At 42.8% G+C, this 23,186-nt stretch overlaps 2 protein-coding genes across 2 annotated transcripts; one reads left to right on the forward strand and one right to left on the reverse strand.

The window, feature by feature from the left end:
• Positions 1 to 1,259: 1,259 nt before the first annotated feature.
• Positions 1,260 to 13,247, forward strand: tab3 (TGF-beta activated kinase 1 (MAP3K7) binding protein 3). The gene is made up of 7 exons (XM_033622711.2): positions 1,260 to 1,448; positions 2,165 to 2,334; positions 2,558 to 3,815; positions 7,100 to 7,260; positions 7,703 to 7,796; positions 9,865 to 9,948; positions 12,336 to 13,247. Exons 2-7 carry the CDS (start codon positions 2,233 to 2,235, stop codon positions 12,479 to 12,481), a joined length of 1,845 nt encoding a protein of 614 aa, XP_033478602.1. The 5' UTR covers positions 1,260 to 1,448; positions 2,165 to 2,232; the 3' UTR covers positions 12,482 to 13,247.
• Positions 13,248 to 14,232: 985 nt separating this feature from the next.
• On the reverse strand, positions 14,233 to 21,501 carry tmem47 (transmembrane protein 47). The gene is made up of 3 exons (XM_033620845.2): positions 21,051 to 21,501; positions 16,155 to 16,295; positions 14,233 to 15,896 (listed from the first exon to the last, which is right to left on the reverse strand). Exons 1-3 carry the CDS (start codon positions 21,274 to 21,276, stop codon positions 15,718 to 15,720), a joined length of 546 nt encoding a protein of 181 aa, XP_033476736.1. The 5' UTR covers positions 21,277 to 21,501; the 3' UTR covers positions 14,233 to 15,717.
• Between the last annotated feature and the right edge of the window lie 1,685 nt (positions 21,502 to 23,186).

The following is a 23,186-nucleotide window of genomic DNA, read 5'->3' on the forward strand; positions in this document are numbered from 1 at the left end:
AACCAAAGTACTGCAGAGCTAATGAACATGATGAATAGATATTGAGCATCACAGCGACTTCTTCCATCACACAAAACCTGTTTTTCCCTCTATATTATTTACACATACTTACAGCATGATTGTCAGGTCATGTCTACATGCCAGAACCAATTATTAAATCATGCAAAATTAATTTAAATCATGTGACTGATCTCTATTGTTTCTCTGCAGGCTGTAGATTCACACATGCATGTTAAATATGACATATGATATTACTGGAGACACACAGCAAGAGGTGGATGGACTTTCCTTTAGGATTTGGAAACTGAGAGCTCATCATCCTCCATACAAAAAAATTTACAGAAAAAAACCACTCATGTTTACTTAGTGGAATTCCAATCAGTTTTAAAGGGGTAATGCATTAATCTTTTGTGTGTGTGTGTTTACATACTTTATAGCATGTGTCATTAGTTCTTTAGCCTGTTTGTGTTATTTGAGTTGTGTTTATTGCTGTAACGATGTTTTTATCTCACTCTTTTGGCCAGGTCTCTCTTAAAAACTGGTCTGAATCCCAATGAAAATTTCATCTGATTATATAAAGGGAAATCAAAATGAATAAAATGTGTTTTGTCTTATATTAACTAAACAGTGTTTATGCCATAGCCCCCTATTCAATGTTTAATGTGATGTGAGTGATATAGTTTTATGTATGGGGTCTAACAGCAATAAGCGTGATACACAGGATGTTGATAGTTTATTGAATGGAGTTTGTTGGATCACTTGTCATTTATTTTCGTTTTAAAGATAAAAGATCTTCTTAAAATGTATGCTACTTTTATGGGAGACTTTATCCTGATTTTATATGGCTTTGAGTTTACTCTAATTTTCTGTTTAGTAATGTCTAAAAAAAAGTCTATTATTATCTTTTTATTTCTTTAGTTGTGCATTATTGAAATTGTTTTATGTGTTATTATAAAATCAAATTATTTCAGAACTTGTTTTTTTCTTTTTTTGCCTTTTATGAAGCACTTTAAAACTTGTATGACTAAAGTAAATAATGAATAAAGATTATAGCCTAAAATAAAAAGTGTTCCTTAATTACAATATTAACAATATTGATAGCGTATTAATGTAATGTGAATATAATATATAATATAATATAAAAACTGAATGGAGTTCAACCATCCGATCTTGATCACAGGGGCACGGCATGCAGACATGCGCAGTAGCGACAGCGTCGATCCAGCCGATTTGAACAACTTCCTGGTCCGGGAAAATCTGACATTATCGCGATAGACAGCCTGTTCGTATGCAATTCAGCGGCAGGGGCCTGACGCTGGAATGCGAAACTACAAGTTATTTTGTCAAAACAAGACATTGACAAACCTCAGCGTACCATTTTGGAAATATCACAACTCCCCCCGGGACTCAGCCATGGTCCGAGGCACGAGGGAGACTCGTAGCACACGGTAAGTTTTATGAAACCGCCAGTGGCTAACGTTCGCTGACTTTAGCATGGTTAGCTAGCTAATCCATCAACACCCAGGCTTGTGACAGCTGACCAGCCAGCAGGACCAGGCTCAGGTTAGCATTAGCACAGTTAGCTGGCAGGCAGTTGACGAATGGACTTAATTTTGTTTAAACGGGTGACTTGGATAAGGGATTGTGTTGCTGATTTAGTAACGGGTGACATCGGACAATCTACCTGCTGTGGTAATGTTGCTTCATGTGGTAGCCTCACGGCACACCGGTGTGCTTGTTTGTTTGAGTGATGTACGGAGGCTAACAGATGCTGATAACTAGCCTGCTAGCTAGCAATGGTATGTCGTCGTTGCTTGGTGCAACAGTATGGCTAAACAAACAACAACAGACTGACAGGCACCTTGCTAGCACTCGTGTGCTAATGTGAATGAATACCAGTAACGCTGGGGTGTTTTCACCCTGTCAGTGTGTTACAATCCGTCTGTTTCACCTCTCTTGGTGGATAAATTAAGCTCTCTTCGAAAACTCAGGTTGACACACCTCTCAGATATTATTTTATTCATGTGTTCGTTGTAATTATTGCTGACACACTGGGTGTGTGACAGAGATTTGGCAGGCCAGCAGCGCTAATAGGGATTATTGCGAGCACACCCATGACATTCAAGTTTTGCTTCAGTTCTGCCTGTCATGTCTGCATCTTCAGGGGATGAGACGAGACCGGTTTTTTCAGCATTTGCAGCTTTGGGCTCGGTGACTCTCTGTCGGCTCAGGATGGCGCAGGGAGGCTCTCAGCTTGACTACCACATCCTGCAGGACCTCAAGCAGCGTTTCCCAGAGATCCCAGAGGGGGTAGTGTCACAGTGCCTTCTGCAGGTAGTCACACACACACACACACACACACACATTCCTGCATATGCTCAGAAGAGCTGTTTAGAGAATGTTGGAAATTTGTGGCATTCACTTGGGTAGCAGGGTGATTTGTTTCAGGATAATTTGCTATATTCACACTACTCAATATATTGTAATATCCCCCAAGATGTATCCGTATGACTGACCCACAGTGCATGACTGACACTGCTCTCTGTTGCTGTCCCAGAACAACAATAACCTGGATCTTTGCTGCCGCCTGCTGGCTCAGGAGAGTAACAGATACCTGTATGGCGAGTTCCATCACAGTCCAGAGGAGGGGCGGCTGAGTCGAAACCACATGCTGCACATTAGCCTGGGATACCCAGGCTCAGAGGCAAGCAAGGCAAATGGAGGAGCAGCAGGAGTAGGGCGCTCCCTTGTGCACAGCACCAGTGACAGTCACATCGAACCTCAGCGGCCCAGCTACCCTGAGCCACTGTCAGCCCCCGCCACCATGGCCCCCTCCCCGGGTTATAACCCTTTCTTCATGAATGATCAGAGCCGCTCGGCTAGCACTCCCACTCCTCCACCCACAATGCAGGGCATGTCTCCCACATACTCCCCAGTCCCACGTTACAGTATGAACCCTATAACAGTCACGCTTTCGCAAAGTATACCCAGTGTCCCACAGGCTCTGCAGATTCCCCCTGGCCACTATCCTAACAGCTCCAATACCACCCTGTATATACGACCCTCACCCTCCCAGAGCCCTCAGCCAGCACCCTGGTCCTCCTCAGGGGCACCTGTATATCAGCATCAGCAGTCCCCCTACAGCACCCCCACATACGGCTCGCCTTACAGCTCCCCGCAGCATCAGGTCCAGCCCCAACCACAACCCCAGCCGCAACCCCAGCACCAGCAATATGTCTTCCTCCCTATTAGCTCGCCAACCCTTCCCAGCATGCCCTACCATCACCAGCAACAACCCCAGCAACAGCCACCTGTTTACAGGCCCTACCACACAAAAAGCTCCCTCAAGAACCAGATAGAGATTACCCTGGAGGGTCCACGACCTCGCAGCAACTCACCTGTGCACAGCCCACACCCCCAGGGATCGCTTTACATGGCCACCAGCCCCTCACCCAGCTCCCCTTCGAGGGGTATCACCATGAGTGGACCTCAAGGCCCGGCATCCTTCCACCCTGGGATGTACCTGCAGCATCAGGGTCCTGCAAGGCCTCGGCCTGCCTCCTCTCCTCAGCCAGGCCAGTCAGCCTACACCTTCAAAATCAAAGTGTCCCCAGGAGGCCAGGCCCAGAGGCCACTCAGCTCACCTCCTGTGGCAGAAGCAGAGTCTCTTCTCAACATAGTAGATCAAGCGGAACACAACACTGCACCTGCACCCATCCTGCCCATCTCCGCTCTGCCAGGGAATATTGTCAGTCAGTTTCAACATATGCCCCGACGTTCAAGCTCAGGCTCTGATGACTATGCCTACACACAAGGTAGGGGATTCTTATTTTTTCAATCCTTTTCTCCATCTATTGCTCTGTGTGTGTGTGTGTGTGTGTGTGTGTGTGTGTGTGTGACTTTCTGTCACTAGTGTTGTACAGTTGAAGTTGACATTGGATGTATGTTTCTAAAAGAGACTCAACCAGAGCATTTAGCCTGAAAATAGTTGTGTCAAAGCGTCATCTTAGAATATGTCTTCCTTGTGTTTACGACACCACTGTAGAGCAGAGTTTATAACTGCATATCATCTTAGAATTTGATGACTGGGCTATGTTGTTTATTGGTGGTTAAGATGTGGACCATATAACTGCAATGTCCCTGGTTTGATTCCAGCTGGGTGTATTTGTAGTTTGTCATCTGTCTCTCTACATTTATCTACACAGTCGTTAATTACATATTCTAAAAGTCTATAAAAATTCATGTTCACCTCATTGATTTAAAGGTTCATTCTGTTTATATTGTATATATTCATACATATATGAGCAAATATTTAAGATCTCAACAGCTTTCCAGAATTTGATAAGAACCAATTTGTTTATATGCTGCATGTTTGTGTGCTTTCCATCAAGAATGGGCCGAAACCTTCTGTCACAGTACATGTAATTTTACATCTTGGTAACGGTATACATCACAATACAGTAATTACACTGCCTGGCCAAAAAAAAAGTCGCCACCTGGATTTAACTAAGCAAATAGGTACGAGCCTCCTATTGGATAATTACTGCATGGGCGATTATCTTTCAGCTGGCAACAAGTTATTTAACCCCAACTGGTGCAATGAGTTGCTTCTCATTTCCTAAACAACCATGTCGAAAGACACATCCCGTGGTCGTGGAAAAGATGTTAGTCTGTTTGAGAAGGGTCAAATCATTGGCATGCATCAAGCAGAGAAAACATCTAAGGAGATTGCAGAAACTACTAAAATTGGGTTAAGAACTGTCCAACGCATTATTAAAAACTGGAAGGATAGTGGGGACCCATCGTCTTCGAGGAAGAAATGTGGCCGGAAAAAAATCCTCAGTGATCGTGATCAGCGATCACTTAAACGTTTGGTGAGATCAAATCGAAGAAAAACAACAGTAGAACTCAGGACTATGTTTAATAGTGAAAGTAAGAGCATTTCCACACGCACAATGCGAAGGGAACTCAAGGGATTGGGACTGAACAGCTGTGTAGCCTTAAGAAAACCACTAATCAGTGAGGCTAACCGGAAAAAAAGGCTTCAGTTTGCTAGGGAGCATAAAGATTGGACTCTGGAGCAATGGAAGAAGGTCATGTGGTCTGATGAGTCCAGATTTACCCTGTTCCAGAGTGATGGGCGCATCAGGGTAAGAAGAGAGGCAGATGAAGTGATGCACCCATCATGCCTAGTGCCTACTGTACAAGCCTGTGGGGGCAGTGTTATGATCTGGGGTTGCTGCAGTTGGTCAGGTCTAGGTTCAGCAACAGTATGTGCTCAAAGAATGAGGTCAGCTGACTACCTGAATATACTGAATGACCAGGTTATTCCATCAATGGATTTTTTCTTCCCTGATGGCACGGGCATATTCCAAGATGACAATGCCAGGATTCATCGGGCTCAAATTGTGAAAGACTGGTTCAGGGAGCATGAGACATCATTTTCACACATGGATTGGCCACCACAGAGTCCAGACCTTAACCCCATTGAGAATCTTTGGGATGTGCTGGAGAAGGCTTTGCGCAGCGGTCAGACTCTACCATCATCAATGCAAGATCTTGGTGAAAAATTAATGCAACACTGGATGGAAATAAATCTTGTGACATTGCAGAAGCTTATCGAAACAATGCCACAGCGAATGCGTGCCGTAATCAAAGCTAAAGACGGCGGTCCAATGAAATATTAGAGTGTATGACCTTTTTTTTGGTGGTGACTTTTTTTTTGGCCAGGCAGTGTATTTTGAAAATTCAATCATGGGTTAAGTAATCATACTGTACTTCATCATATTTATTTTCTTCTTTACTTTGGAACTTACATTTAAACAAAAAAGCAGCTGTCTCACATGAGACAACACTTAAGTTAAAAACAAAAGAATTAAAACAGTAAAACTAAAAATCTCTCAAATTTGAAGCTTTAAGGTTCCAGACAACAATAATTTCAAGTGTTACAGGTGTCTGTATTTACAACTTTGTTCCCCTCCTCCATGTCCGCCCAAATCACGTTACCTTGCCAGGCAGCTGGATATGCAAGATCACGCAAGAATCTTGAGTTATAATGAGAATCAAGTAGTGATTTGCTACATAACCTGCCCCGAATAGCTCCTGCTGTAGAAACGGTCTTGACAAATCTCTACTGGTGGAAACATACCTACTGTCGTATGGTATCTACCGTCATATCTTCCAACACTACTTTCTATGGCTATAAGGTGTTCCTACAGTAATATGCAGCAATCCTTACACGCCAACTTTATGTCTAAAACTGACAGTCTTAAAATTTACCACTTCACCAACACAAAGATGTGTCGGTGAAGTGGTAAATGACCATCATTTAGTTGCGATCTTGTTTGCATAGTTTGCTGTCATATTCAAAGCTGTCTCCTGAGTGGGGTTGCAGCAATAGACAGGTTTCAAGGTATACCATGATGTAAAAGTTGATGGTAATCATACCATGTGAATTTGCCTTAGAAGAGCAACTGGACGTTGAATCTCCTGTTAATTTTAGTTATTTTCTAAGGGGAGACTTTTTATACACACTTCCATTAACAAAATAGATTCAAGTTTCGATTATGTTATAAAACATTTGTTCAACCAAAAATAACCCTTCCATTTTTATTCCTTTAAGGGTCATTCTCACTGATGATGATAATAATTCTGTAATACTGTGATACCATGAAGCTGCAGTATTTTCTGAGACAGTTATTGTACCATGGAAATCTCATAGCATTGCAACCCTACTCCCAAGCATGGAAATCATGTCATTTTTGTAACTGCTTTGTGTCTGCTTGCCCTCTTTAACTATGTTTGTCGTCTTGTGCTACAAACTGTTAAACTGCTGATGGTCCGACTTCTTAGAAAGCAAACATCCTGCTTGTTGGCCTATATTTTAGTTGTCTGTGTTGCTACCTTTCCAGTTTGTTTGTTTTTTTTCCAGACATGAATTAGTTAGTTTGTTCAGCCCCTGTTCCTTTATGCAGTGTTGGGCTCTATTATTTGTGAGGAGTAGTAACAGTGCACTAAAGTGAGAAAAGGGTTTATATAAAATTGTATTTTTTTATTTTATGAAATAAAAGCATTTTGTGTTTGGTGTGTATTCCTGCAGCTCTCCTGCTCCACCAGCGGGCCAGGATGGAGCGTCTAATGAAGGAGCTTCTTATGGAGAAGCAGAAACTAGAGCACCTGAAGTCCGATGTCAATAGCATGGAGTATGACGCTCTTCAAAGACGCTTTCGACGAGTCAACTCCACCAGTCTAATACCTAGAGTAAGGACCGGACAAACGTTTTCTCCTCTTTACAATTTTGTGTCACTACTAATCTTCTAAAACTTTTCACATGCTTACAAGAGGTGACGTAAAACAATAGGCTTATCCACAAGTTTAACACTCAAAATATTTTAGACTCTGTCTTTATCCCATGGCTGTGGAGGCTCAGTATGCTACGGCAGCTACGTTGCTACTGACTGACTCTGGGTTTGAGCCAGACTTTGAACTTAATCATGTGTTGTCATATCAAACTTAACTTAACCTAGTATTCTAGGCACACCCAGATTGTAGCAACAGTAAGACAATTTGCTATGCTGTGTCATGAAAAGTGACGTTTAAACAGTTTTTTATTAGTAAGAAGAAGTTTGGAAGGAGTGCTGGGGAATACTTGGGTGTTTATTTTGGTCTAATCTAACTGGGTTGTGTGTTTCGCCGGCTGCAGCCTGAAGAGATGACCCGATTGCGGAGTCTGAACAGACAGCTTCAGATTGATATCGACTGTACCCTGAAGGAGACGGATCTACTGCAGTCTAGAGGTATACACACACATACACACACAGACAAATGCACATTCCTACACATAAACCTTTGAAGTGTGTCTCTGATTTATTTGAAAGCATTGATCTTGAAAGAGCCAAGCCCAGAAGCAGAGAGAGTTGGGTCCAAAGTGATGGATGAGGCTCCATCACACTGCATACAGATGCAGCGTTCTAAAAATGACCGGCTGGTCTGTGACAGGACCCAGGCCAATTCAGTGTTGACACTCACTGGGCCCATGCACCGTGTTTGACTGGTGCATGATCCTTGCTGATAACGTAATTGATATCAGCCCCTAATCTCCAAGTGTGAAAGAGTTGCAGAGCTTAATATATGTACCAGGAGTGATGTTTTTGAAACAGTCCAATTGGCAGCAGGCTCAAGAATGTAACTAGTTTGCTTGCAGTTGGCCCCGTGCCACTGAACATTTGGGTCGTGGTCGTCCTGGGAAATTTGCAAACCTTTCTTCCACTTTGTTTCAATCTTGGCAAACACTGGCTGACAAGTCATGTATGCAAGTTGTTTTCAACCCTTTCTCTTTGCCACTCCTCCATAAAGCTGCAAATGGTGAGGCACCCGGGCAGCAGTTGTTATATATACAATGTCTCTCCTCTGAGCCTCTGAACGCTGACTTCCCTCATCAGTGCCCCTCTCACACTTGTTGTTTTTGTGGATGGCCTGCTCAGTCAATGAAGAAATCTAAACAGCTGCTGCAGAATAATTGGATTTTCTGGTCAGCCCCTGAATTTAAACGTATACTTCTTGGGTGCATCATGTTAGTTTGAATGCTAAAATGTAAACCAAGGCATGTTGTCTTTGCTTGCAGACAAAAGACCTGTTGAAAATCAGGGTATCATATTGTTACATACAATTACATACATTGTTCCTGTTATTTAGATTTTTTTAACCTTTGTCTTGGTGCAAAGTATTTGATATTTCGGGCTCTGTCCAGTTATTTAACGGTCAGTTGTTGCGAGTTGTTGTAAAAAATAGTTGAATAGATGTTATAGGCCTCTTAAAAATGGTGTTAACTGATGCCTCTTTTGTAACAGACAGCCAAATGTGAAGTCATAATACGTGTGAGTGGTCTGTGTACTTCTCAGGGCCAAGCTTTCATACACTCACAGAGCAGCTTATTTAGTTAGAGAACTTTGCTTGCAGAAAATTCCACCCAGTTGCAAAAATAAAACAGAAAATCAGGTTAACATCTGACTGCAAGCCTGTGGCTGTACGGCCTGTATTTCTTTTTAGGCTGATGAAACTGCATCTAAGCAGACAATGAAATCCCATGTTGATTAATATGTCATAAATCTGATTTGAAGAAAGATAGCAGGCTTCCTTATTTAATGTTGCAGTTAATTAAAAAAATGTGTTTTGTATATCCAAGTGAAGACTTGCCAAAAAGATCAAGGTTTCATCTCCTGGCAAAATCCTGTGACTGTGAAGAGTGCTTGAATTGGCTCCTGTATTGTAGCATCAGTGATTACCCTAGCGGCCATTAAGACCAAGTCAAGCACTACGTTAACAAAACACAAGGGGCTGCGTTGGTCGGGGCTTGTTGCTACGGGTGCCAGAGAGATGATTAAATACATTCCAGGACGGTCAGTTTGAGTAATGGATCCATGAATTTCAAGGCTTTTTGGATGCTAAAACACTGCACAGTGGTTTGTAGTACTATGAGACAGGATTTTACGACTCTGGAAAGTTATTACAGAAACAGTTATTTGACCAAACTCGTCGTAGAGACCTGGAGGTAACTAGTAGGATTACGCTGTTCGTGTTACAAATTAGCCTAACGGGAATGTGCCTGCATTTGATTGGACATCCTAGTGTGTAACCAGGTGATGTTTCATTACGTTGCTGCAAAATAGAGCCAGATTCAACTTCTTCACCTGTTGATCCTGCAGTCCTCTCTGCGTGCAATGACTGAGGAGGCTGGTATCGTCAGTCTGAACACAGCAGTCAGTCAGGAGGTTCAAGGAGAAAAGCTGGAAACTGTCTGGACCTTTGGTTGGGATAGACACATCTGAACAAACTCATGTATCTGATTTCTGCTTTCTCCCACAGGGAAGTTTGATCCAAAAGCAATGAACAACTTTTATGACAACATTCAGCCTGGTCCCGTTGTGCCGCCCAAACCTGGGAAGAAAGGTGAGACTTTTTTCAACACAGTTTTCAGAATTTAAAAATGAGTCATGAGACATTTTCATCAAGAGAGAAGAAAAACAGATGCCTCACGAATTAATCCTGCTGCTAAGATACAGGTTTGAGTTTCATTGCAGGATCATTCAGGTCATTGATCACATACAGTATTTCTCTTATGCCTACCATACTCTAGAGGACTTTGAAAAGACTTTTTAAGGACTAAAGTCTCACTCCCTTTTATACATCCCTTTTACAGAGACTGGGGGTCTGGCAGGGTCACCATTTGCTAGACTACAATTGGATATCTTTTGAGATTATTTCCCATCCTGCTCCCAGTGGAGAATATTACGCCAAACTCCCTTAAAGAAATATGACTTGACAGTTCCCCATGTGTCAGCATAAAACCCCACATAATTCTAGGAAAAAAAAAGTAAAAGGTGTCATACATTCTCGTCATTTTACAAAAAATAAACTGTAAGTTTGTACAAGCTTCACATTTTGAATTTTGAATTTTGACCTCAAGTTGCGATCAGCCTCAGTTGATTAGCTGCATTATTTTAGTGGGAGGAGACTGGGGGAATTGACGCTCATATGCCTCCCCGGAGTCCCCTCCATGTTTACCGTCTGCCCAGTTTGCTGCTTCTTGTTTGGTGCTGGAGAGAGCGCAGCTATTGGTTGTTGATAATGTTCGCGACATTGAACTTTACAATTTGCACCAAAGACTTATTAAACATACGATTTTGTTGGAAAGTCATGAAATGAAAAAGATCGACTCAAGACAGCTCAGACTGAGTGTAATGACCACCTTACGCCAAACAATCAAGATCACTGGAGATTTGGAGATTTGTCTGCGAAAGTGAAATTGCTTGAAAATTCGTCTGGTATAAGCCCGAGATTTGTTCTGCAGATTTGGGACATTTTTATTTTCAAACCAAAACTAAAAGCTTAATTTCGACTGGGAATGTAGGCTGAACATTTGTATCGGCCGATATTCACCTTGTTGACTGCCATCAGCTTATCTGCAAATAAGATGACATTCATTGATGCCAGTGGCAGATGTTTTCTGTTGTGTCACATCAATTTTGCACAGGCTGAAGACTAACAGGCACAGACTTAGAATAATGAGCAGATACAAGAAGAATACAATGACTGTTTGGCAGATGGGCTCAGTGATCTTGCTGTTCTACTATGAGATGGCTCAAATTAGGGATGGGCAGCACAAGCAAAAACACTATTCGAAAATCGTGGCAACTATTCGACAATTTTTCGGATAATCCCCCCCCCCCCCCGGAGCCATGCACACAGAGATCCATTCATTATTAAATGCCCGAACATACTCGGGCAGAAGGTACGCGGAACGGACTCCACGGAGGTCCGCGCGGACTCAAAGCGGACATCCGCAAGCCCTGTGTGCGCAAAGCTCTGCGCACCAGTGACTGCTCGGCATGTATTTTTCACATCGCGGGGATTTTTCACGGACATTTACAGGAAACTACAACGCGGAAGTGCGCTCGACTATGAAAGCCCGAATGACTGCGGACATTCCTCGCGGAGTAGTAGTCTCTGCATGTTTCTTCTGTTTGTAGAAGAGCATCAAACTAGCTGGTAGCCCATCTCACACCACTGTAGCAATCCTATACTGCCCTCGTGTGGTTAGGAGCTGAATTGCATGTCAAATAAAGGGGGGAAATAAAACGGCGAACAGTAATAGTCGCATTAAAAAATCGATTTTTCAAAAATAAAACGACTGTTCGAAATTCGAAAATCGTGACCCATCCCTAGCTCAAATGAGTATCTGGCAAAAGTAAATTATAGCACTCTCGTGATGTGTTCAATGTAATCTTGTAAAATGTAGTTTATGGCGAGATGGTGAAATTTGTTGTTTTCACAGCAAGATAAAAAATATATTAGAATGGGGATTATGATATACAATATATAATAAAAAGAGGTTTTTTTAAAGGGTGTATAAAGGTTTCATGAATTTGAATTTGCTCTCATGCTAAGGTCGTGTAATAAGGCTGTAATTACTTACAAACAGTTCATTTGTTTTTTTTCATGGTGTAGATTTCTTCAACATAAAAACATTAGTAGTGGCTATCCACCAAATTGTTATTTTAAACATCAGCATCAGCCCAGAATTTCAAAATCAATGCATCCCTAGCTTCTCCAACTTGTTAGCATGGAAACTATATGAGAAACCTTACTATGTAGCAGATCCCCATGTCTATCAACATTAAAACTGAATGGTTGCTGCTTGAACGCCTCACACGTGTTGAGTGACGGCCATGGTTAATTTAAGCCCGGAGCTGATGACACTTAAATTGTTGCATCATGCACTTTACCACATGAATGAACAGCCTTCGTCATGCACTGCCTCTCTCTGTTTCTGTTAGAAGCGGAGCAGGGCCCAAAGCCAGTGCCGGGGCCCCAGAGGGACGAGGACTTCGAAGGCGCCCAGTGGAACTGTGAAAGCTGCACCTTCCTCAATCACCCTGCACTCAACCGCTGTGAACAGTGTGAGATGCCGCGCTACACCTGAGCTTAGCGCTGCGCTGTAATGCCCCACCCCTGCCCCATCCCCTGCCAATCCTTGGATAGTATAAGCCCCACCCCTCCAAAGTCTGCAGAATCTGTGTAGAGGTCTTCCCCCTGTCGATCAGTATATAAGCCCCTCTTACCTGCTGAGGAAGAGCCACTACCCCTCTCTGCCCACTTGTCCTTCTCCCATCTACTACTCCTGTGCACTTTGACCCTGTTTATTTTCCGTTGGAGAATGATGATGAAGATTCTTATTCAGGACAGTCGGAGACTCTTATCATGGCAAATGTATAAAAGAGGGAGTGGCGCTGCGACTCTGGCAGTGGGTGGGTCGGGGCTTCGGAAAGGTCAAAGCGATCGAGGATTGAGGAGGAGGAGCTACAGTTTACCTAGAGAACATTCCACGCAGAAACAGAGACTGCCCTGTTTACAAGACTGCGCCCATTCCTGAACTGACAATGGAGGCACTTCCACTTTAATCTAGGACCTGTAACTCCCTCTCTGACAGTGGAACAATGAAAGCAATGGTATATACATTCTGACTAATGCGAAATGTAGACTGTACACTGTATCTGGCTCTGTATTAGAGCTCACTTCACTGAAAGAAGAACACTAAAAGACATTTGCATATGAGTATATTCCTGGTACTTTTATGCATATTATGCCACCCTGTATTATGTGTTCGGAAGATGTTGATTTCCTGTGCAAATGCCTCAACTTGCTGTACTTAATAAAGGAGCTGATTCTATGTGACTTGACCACGCACAGCTGGCATGTCTGCATAGTTCTTTATGTCGGTTTATGACGGAGGTAGGGAACGCAATATCTCAAGAAGGCCTTAAGGGAAGTCCTTCAAAATTGGCGCAAACATCCACCTAGACTCTAAGATGAGTATATTAGATTGTGGTGGTCAGAGGTCAGGGTCACTGTGACCTTGTGTACATCTCATGAATGCGAAATTTTAATAAGGTCTTGGGTAGGGATGGGAATCACCAGAGGGTCCATGATACGATATCATCACGATACTTAAGTCACAATACAATATTATTGCGATTTTAATGTCAACATTTGTATATCTAATAGGATTCAGTCTGTTCATCTCGCTTCAATAATTTTATTTACAACAAAAATGTATGTCGTGGACTGAATTATTATTCAAGTAAAATACCTAAAGTTTAATTTGTATTTGTAAAATTAATAATTTATATAATTAAAAAAGCAATACTTGACACTGTGTGACGATACGATATTGCCGCAATATAGCAATACTATTAATTTATTCATTAAAAAAATTGTAATTTCTTTAAATTTGGCACAAACGTCCACTTCAAATCAAGATTGAACTAATTCAAATAACTCGAGAATTCACAGGCTAATTATGACAAAATTTCACACAACTGTCTAATAGGATGAAATTATGACGTGATGGCAGTTCATACTCATAAGGTCAAAGGTCAACTTCACTCTGACATCATACAACATTTGGTCAGATACCGAATTGGTGACACTTATCTTGGGTGTCCAACCTTGAAATTCTACTGATTGTATAGATCGTCTGTACTGCCAGGTTGAAGATGTGTGTGAAGCATTAACGTTTCTTGCAGCAGCATCCATTATTTGAAGCATCGTCAGCCGTCACAGCTACACGAGTCCGGGCAGACATGGATGTTAACTGCGACTTCACTGGTTTGCAGAGGCAGTAATTCTAGTTAATAGCTCTCCTTTCTCCCCCCATCATCCAAACACACCTTGTTTTTCTCCAGTACATGTTTATTGTGTAAGTAATCATACCCCTGGGAATCAGAAACACAGCAGCAAATGGTAGTGGCATGCACACACTCTCACTTTCACTAATGTTGCCAGAGGAAGTTGGAGAAGTTTCTGACCCTGTCGAACGAAGTTTGAGAAGACAGATATTACCACCGCAGGTCCTCCGCCGCCACAGGTCTCACCTCTCGCTCAGGTATGAAACTTCCCATTTTCTACTTGATTCTCACAGTCCTCGTAACACTACTCATGCACGGCACATAGCACTCTGGCATCTCCTAAAGTACTTTATCACGGACCTTTAATTTAGATGCAAAAACTACATATACTGACTTTTTCTGATAACTACAATAATTTTCTGCTACAGCCTCTCCCTATCTGAAATTTGTTGTCTTCTTACTGGTGTTTACTCTACCAAGCATTCCCATTTCCTACAGGGTGAGAAGATAAGGAGGCATCACATGGGGAGCTGTGTGAGCACATGCTGGGTGGTATGATCATGCAGACGTGCGTGCACACTCGGCAGACATGGTCATTTGCCATCTTCCTTCCCACTGGTCTTCCTGTTGTGAATATTACTTTAATATGCTTAATGTGCATACTTACATATAATACAACCATTTTTAAAAAAAGAAGGTATAACTTGGGTTATGCTGCAGGTTTACATGTGATAGACTGCTGTTTATTAACCTCTCACCAGTATGCTATCATTTGTGGAATGTGTTCACTGCCTTAGGTAGCTTCTGTTTATTATCAGTATCTCTGATGCTTTAAATAGGACAAAAGAAAATACAGCGACTCTTTCGGAGCGTCATGACACCCTTTAACCCAATCTATTACACTCTGCTGGAGGAAGAAGGCTTTGCCAAATTCCAGTTTCTAGTGTAACTCTGGGGAAATGTAGCATTTCCTTAGGTGTGCCCTGTCTTCCTCACTTTGTCATGCTATAACTTCAATAGGACATTTCTCTCCCTGGATGTGTGACTTCCCTTATTGGCTTGAGTTTACATCATTCTCTGCTCTGATTGGTTAATTAGTCCATTGATTCGTCCCAGTATGGGGTCAGCGAATCCATCTGTTCCCTCCAGATTTTCTGCCCAAATTTAAAGACCTACTGGAGTTCCACTTAAAGGGGACGCGGTGTTATCTGAGCGCTGACATTCTCTCCCAAATTAAACTGGCTGGGTTGGAGTTCTTTTTCGCAGCCGTGTCTGCTGCCAAACCTTCTGGGAGAGACAGCACGGGGCTTCGGTCCAATGAGTGAGGATAGTCTCTGAGACAACAACAAGTTCACAGTATCAAATGGAGGAGCTCGTTTCCAGTCTTGAAACTAACAATAAGCATTTGTATTTTCTGTTTTTTTTTTTTTAGTCTGTAGTTATGCACTGTGTAACAGACAGAAAGTTCCTATTTCTGAGAGGAAAGTGGGTGAAACAGAGAGTCTCAATTCCTCCTCTTGTCTCACACGTTTTAGTAGTAGTCTTCATAGTTCTTGGGGTTGAGGCAATAGAGGAGGGCTCCTCCAAAAGAGAAGATGGTCGACCCCCAGGCCAGGCCGTAGCCCCAGTTAAACTCGTGGTACACCCTCAGACTTACTGTCTCTATGAACTTGATGGGGAACAGGATCAAGCTGCACACCTGGAGCACCACTGCAGAGGGAAACAGGAAAGAGAGACAGTACTAATGTCAAAACAAGTATGGTAAATACACACAAAGTGGAAGAAGACACTCTGATAGCTACCAAAATCCTACATTCAACCTTTTTGTTTTGCCTCCCTTTCATCTTTCCCCTGACAGCTATCATGGATGTAGATTGCTGTGGAAGCTGGACAGTCATTGTGTTGTATTTTTGGACTGTCCTTGAGCTCCTCCTTCTTGTTTGTTTGCGACAGACTCTCTCCACGTACCTGCAGAGAACAGCATGACAGCCACAGGCTTGTAGCAGCGACTCCTGGAGCCCGAGCACAGGGAGATCAGCGCTACGAGGAAGGAGAGCAGGGTGAGGGCCGCCCCCCCCAACAGTAAGGCCAGTGTGGCAATCTGCCAGTCTGAGACACACACACACACACACACATGGGGACAGAGAGGAGGGAGGAGAGGCATGAAATCACACTGAGATAGAGAGTGACATAGGTAGCTAAAACGAGGTTACTCTGGAGAGCTGTGTCTGCGCTGTTGACAGCAGAGGCAAAGTGTTTAGATAGACGAGGAGGGACAAAGGACAAAATAGGTCCCAGGCTGTTTTGGTGAGCCGCAGCAACACTGCCATGGTCAATCTTTCACAAGAGAAAAAAATGATTCCACCCACTAACGTTTGTGGTGAATTACCACAGTGTAAACACACAAACTATTTGTGGTTTGGAGGCTGAGACTAACTCGTTGTTCATATTCTGAGAAGCTGACGATGGCTCATCGTGTTTTGATGTGAGCCACTGGGGATTCAAGGCCAGTGGCGGAAGAAGAAGAAGAAGAAGAAGAAGAATGTGAACCATGCGGTGAATAACCGTCGAACCGAGCACAGCAGTTTCTGGCTGACAAGAAACAAACAGACACACACACACACGCCTGGCTACGCTTGGATATCAGCGGGTTCAGTAATGGATCCCGATGCAGCAGAAAGCTTCTGTGAGAGGTGACTCAGATAATGAGTATCCCTCCCTCTTGGCTGATGCCAGCTCAGCAGCTTTCTCAGCATTTCATTCAGATTTACTCTAAAAACAGTCAACTGGAAATAACTGCCGTCTCAATCTCGCTTTCCCATCCTTGTTGGAGCGCCGAAGTGGCTGCACAAAAAGGGAACAAAATGTGTTTGTCAAAAATAGAGTGAAAAAAGGAGCGATTTTTTGTTTGCTTTGTGTAAATAAAAACAACCCACTTCATCAGAAGAGCGCGTTTGAGATTTAATTAGCCATGGGACCTTAACTGAGGATTGTTGAGAGACACACTTTGTGTTATTGTTCAGAGATTAAGGGTCTGCTCCTTAGTTTTTCTGTGTACTTGCGGAAACAGGAGGTCTGTATGTAAACAGGTGGAGGATATTATGATGAGGCATTTGATTACACAGGAGGAAATCATTTAAAGTGCAGTGGGTGGGGAAAAAATAACATCAAAGCACAAAGGAGATTGGCCTCTGCATAAGTCATTCACTATTACAGCGGGTGAAAAAAATCATACTGAAAGACTTAAATTTAGAGTGTGTCATTTTTTCATAAGTATACATAATATTGTCTATTATGGGGCCCAGGAAGTAAAAAATGATGAAGCGTTGCCAAGAATATTTCCTCTCTATTGAGGCAGAAAATCATTAAAACATTCACCAGTGGAGAGAAAGTGACGGAACATAAGCAGCTTAAAATACAGTTCCCACTCTTGTTGGAGGGAAACTTTATTCCAGGGGCCAAGCAGCTCAAATATAAACAAACATCAACTACTTCTGACCAAATATGGTTCAGGATTTAGGGTTTAAAAATGGGCCCTGTCACCACAGGATGTTGGAAAGAGCCCACAAAAAGCAGAGCACCCGCTCCCTCCTGACTCTGGCTTGCACAACACGAGGCCCCCTTGAAGACTGACCCCGTCACATTCTCTGCCACTGGTTTCCTCCCAGAAAAAGAGCCGCAGTGACTTGACCTGTTGTTGTCAAAGCCTATCACTGGTGAGCTATCTTCTCTCGGTCAGTTTGGTGCCTTCAGCCCAGCCGGCCCGCAAAGCCTTATCAGCGCGCTCGCGAAAAACAGGAGGATGCAGAAAGTCATCGCATCTCAGATTTGGAACAGACCCTGTTCGCTGTGCGAGAAACACAGCCAGAGTCGGAGTGCTTAAAGGCTGTGACGAGCAGGAAGCGCCAAACTATTAATCTGAGCCCCGCATGATGACAGATGGAAAAGGAGATACAGTACACAAGATCCAATCTGAGCATTAATTATGGTCCCATGTGTGCGTGTCAGGCACTGCTCAAGTGTTAATCGAAAAACTCCCTCAGGGCCCCGATTCTGTTTCTTTGTCTGAGACAATGGTGGAAGATCTGTGTCACAGAAGAGCCTCCAGTGTCTCTCTTGCTGTCACACACACTCAGTCTCACTCTGTTGTGAGGCAGCAGGATGGAGAAGTTTAAGAAACACGAGGATGTTCAGCCAGATGTGCCTGGTTCAAGACCTGAGTGTCTTTGCTCAAGAACCTTTTTTGTGTCTTGTGACCTCCCTCAAAGAACAGAAAGTCACCCAAAAATGGGATCAATAACGTATTACATTATTAATATGCTTTGGCATCACTGCGTCTAACTGAGCTGGGCTCGCTCACACACTGGCTCCACATTCATCCCCTCATCTCACACTGACCTGGTATCCACACACACACTGCTCTTGCATGACCGTTCCACATTCCTACTCCTGTAAACGCTGTATCTTTTATACTTGACCTCTGACCCTCTGCCTAAGTGTGTGTGTGTGTGTCAATATTTTTGAAACACTTCATGAGCATGTAACAAGGCCATATCTCATGTCTGCTCTCTAATTCACACTTCATATTATTTTCCCGGACACACACACATGCAGGCCTCGCAGAAAGAGCTCAAAACATCTGAGCGGCCAGCTGGTGTTTCAAAACTAACAGGATTTGTTTAATGCCCAGAGCATGACACTGAGGAAATATTGGGGGGCTGACGAAGGAGAGGAGGGTGAGGAGGGGTAGAAACTGATTACTGGGATTCGAATCAATAAGCCTAGCCAAGCACACGCCTGAGGAAATGGGCAGTTTGCTGTGTGCATTTACTGTGGTATGCTGCTGCTGCTGAGAGCTGACAGGGAGACTGCATGTCTTTATATGGCACCAAAGTGCACTTTGTCTGCGCTGACAGAGGAGGATCGGGGCCAGCATGACCCACAGTTACTCATCTCTCAGACAGAAAGAAAACATTTTGTCAGACTAACAAAAACACAATTCACCACTCAGCACACAGGAGGAGGTCAGACGCAGCAAAAAAAAAAAAAAAAAAAATATATATATATATATATAGGAGCACACTCACAGAGAATAAAACAAAGAGGCTGGTGTTGGAAACATAGTGTGATACAACCTTATTTCACATTTGCAGAAAAGAGTTTAGACAACTTTTATATGAAAAATAACTGATATATAACAAAATATTAAGTGGCAATCAGTACATTAAAGTGCAGACACAGGGGAACACCTGCAAAATACAATACAACCCCATTAAAAACAATGCAGTAAATACATTTTTGAGGCACAGGTTTAGATTTTGGAGGTGATACAGGGGTCACGTCGCCCTCAATATTCGGAATATGTGCATTTGTCACCCACAGAAAACATAAAGGTAGGGGATGACTTTTATTGACAAAATTAATGACATGTAGCCAATAAATTGGTGCAAAAAAGGCACAAATTGGTGCAAAAAAAGTGTTTGATGCTCAAATTTTTCTGGTAGAGGAACTTTCATATGTGCACCCCTTGTGCACGTATAGTTTGCGATGTTTGTACTAGAGTTTAATATACTGTAAGGTGTTCATATTATGTTGTCCACTTTATAATCCAGTGTAATCTATTACAGCAGTACCACAGACTGTGGCCCAAAGAAGTTGCCAGTTTTTAAACAGTTTAGAAAAATAACATTAAAAATTGCACATTGATGCTCAACATTTTCTGGCAGGGGACCCCCAAACACCACTTTCATATGTGCACCCCTCAATTTTTAAATGAAAGCGATGCCCTATAGTTTGTGGTGTTTGCCCTAGACTTGAATATACTGTAAGGTGTTCACGTTATTTTGTCCAATTTATAATCTAATACAGCAATACCACAGACTGTGGCCCAAAGAAGTTGCCAGTTACAAACTGTAGGGTTGCTGTATTGATTTAAATTTGATTTTTTCAACAAGGCAATTTTTTTTTTAAATTAAATCATTTTAGATTTTTTTGATGATGTTCATGACCTCTCCGCAACCGCCCTTCTGTCCCCAAATGTCCGGCTGTGATGGAAATATAAAATGCTTCCAGATAAGAAAAAACAAACTTCATGGGGACCTCATAAAGAAGTTTCCCTAAAAGAGGAAAATCAGCATTTCTGGAGTGCTTCACTTGTTTCCCTGGTTACTAATCTCCAGGCATCTGGATCTCTGGGGAGTTCTCTGCTCTGAGTTGCCCTCGCTCCTTGGCTGGTGGAGAAACCCACACAAAGGCTCATTTTGTGAGCAACAAAAGGCCAAATGAAACCCCAGCTGGACCGCTCCTGGCGAGGCGAAATTCCCACATCATTCAGTGGCGCACTGGGCAAATGTTTGAGAAGAAAAGTTAACTCGCCTAGATAGAAAAACCAAACACGTCTTAATTCATCAGACTTTGACACTCGGATAAACTTTTTCTTGCACTTTTTTTCCTTTTAATTTCCCACGTGGAGAGCAGAAATGTGCAGCCCATTGTTCAATATCTTATTTCCTGTAGAAAAGTTGTGCAGTTTAAATTAAGCAGGCGATAGCTAATTATAAAGTAATTAACATTTAGCACTCTCCTGGGTGGTGTTTTATAATTCCCACCCACAGAACAGATTGGTTGAGCAGTGCACTGTCTGCAGGGACCCTTTGTTATCCCCGTGCGCTCTGCATCTGACTTTCATTTGAATATCAATGTGGGTGTCTGTCTGCACCCCGAAACCTTCCATTTTAAGGGGGAACATCCCTAAAACTACACCAGCCCTCTGGTTTAAAACATCCCAAACAACATGGTGGCGCATCACCCCATCAGCCACAATAAGTCAGTGTGTGTGAGCGCATGAGCGTGCGTCTGTCTCACCGGTGGTCAGCGTGCTGTTGCAGGACCACTCCGCGGAGCTGACGGGCTTCCAGCAGGACACCCACATGGACAGGTAGTACTGATCATCCGCCGTGACCCACGCCGGGCTCAACACGGCCCCGACATCCAGGCACAGGGCGAGAAACACGCACACCAGTCCCACCAACTTCAGGGGCGTCAGCGCCGACACCCGGACCTCCTCTGTGCCGCTCACGGATGAAGCCATGTCTAAAGTATCTTACTCATTTAAAAAAAACAAGAAAAAGAAGAAGATCGTGTGTTTTGGGGAGTTTGTGCTGCTCCTCAGATCCACGAAATGAGTCAGGTAAAGTTGTTCTTGTCCCCCCTGCCCGTGCCCGTGCTGTGGGAAGCAGGATGGGGAGCCGCCGCTCACTCCGCGTCCCGAGTCCAGAGGACGCTGCTGCCGCCGCTGTAGAGCCAGAGCTCTGCTGACGGGACCGAGCTGCAGCCCTCTGAAATAACACGGGGCTGCACCTGCTGGGTCCTAGTGCCTAAATCTACCCCCACCCTTTACACAGCATCCCTCTATGTCTGTTAGCCCTCATGCACTGGAGAGGGAGTAAAATATAACAGTAGCTATAGGCATTTAAATCTGTGCAGGTGGTGTATCTGAATGATACAACTTTACAGCAAATCAGATTTAGGCCTACACACCAGGGGTGCTATGGAAGTGAATAGCAGAAATATTTTAAAGTCAACTTCTTTGTAGGATTCCACAACTAGGCCAGAATATAATTATAATAATAATTTTGAAAAAACTGGAGAAATACATAGCTTTCTGGGTAAATATTTTAATCTTGAGGGCCCTTTTTTTCTCCTTTTAATAGAATTTTAGTTTTCATCATTTCATTGTTCGGGGAAATTTGTCAGAGCATTAAATTCTCTTATAACAATGCCCTGAATTCACATTCATATGGGCTAAAAAGATGTGGGCATATGGGCAGGGGGACGACACTATCAAAGTGGGCCCCTCATCCACACCCATCTTTGGGTGGGGGAGGGTGTTACTTTACATATCACTAAGCAAAATGTTATACTTCCTGTGAATATAATCCTGTCAATCATATTTTGACATGTATGTTGTATCTACTGTTAAGACTGTGTTTTCTTATTTTGAAAAGCAGAGGTACGTCACACATGTGAGTTCTGGGTTGAAAAAATGCCCTCCAATGACATGGATTGAGGAAATTAATGCAAAATATTCAATCATAAGATCAAATCAGGGGTGAACAAATACATTTTTTCTTCAGTTATTCGTTCAATCCTGAGGGCTACTTTAATTGCTGAACTGAAATAGTGTAAAAAGTATTTGGTTGTCAACTCTGTTGTCCAGTCGTGCCCAATTTATGTAATATCAAGACTCTTAAGGGACCCCAGTATGCAGACATATTTAAATACACCATTTTCAGATCAGATGGAGCGCACCATTTCACAATGCCTGCAGGGGGAACGTGAGATGGCAGCTGAAATGTGTTTTAATGATAAAAATACACAATAACAATACATATGTTGTATTGTCAGTCATATAAGTCAGTAAGTAAATTGTTGTAGGGTGCTTGATCCAATTTAAGGGTCAACCATGGACCTTTTCATGAAACACCATGAAGTGAGATAGATAGTTAGATAGATAGATAGATAGATAGAGATAGATATTCTGACATGCTCCAATGTTACATGATAAAATACTTTCAACCATTCTGCTGCATGGTATTTCGAGTATGTGTGGGTTGGCTAACACTGAAGCTCCTCGGCTTCCTCATTAAAAACAGGTGCTGATTGGCTCACTTAAAAGCACTCCCTTGGTTAGGGTCTGTTAAATAATTGTGTCCAAGTACTTACATTGTTTGACTTTTTCTACAGGGTGATTATTGGGTATGACGGGGAGGATATGACTGGTCCAGCCTGCTTCTTTTGCTGTTAGCTGTTCGCTCATCACATCTACATCACAAGCTGACTCACATGTGTATCAAAGGTTGTGTTTTTTCCTCTTGAATATTATCAGCCTGCAGTCACATTGTTCAGGATGAAATTCAAATCTCTCCCTAACCACAGTCTCATGCAGCCTGTTCAAAACCTGCATGACATGTTTTTATTAAAACTTATTTTTGACTTCAA

The sequence above is a fragment of the Epinephelus lanceolatus genome, chromosome 6, assembly GCF_041903045.1.
Source record: "Epinephelus lanceolatus isolate andai-2023 chromosome 6, ASM4190304v1, whole genome shotgun sequence".
Lineage (NCBI taxonomy): Eukaryota > Metazoa > Chordata > Actinopteri > Perciformes > Serranidae > Epinephelus > Epinephelus lanceolatus.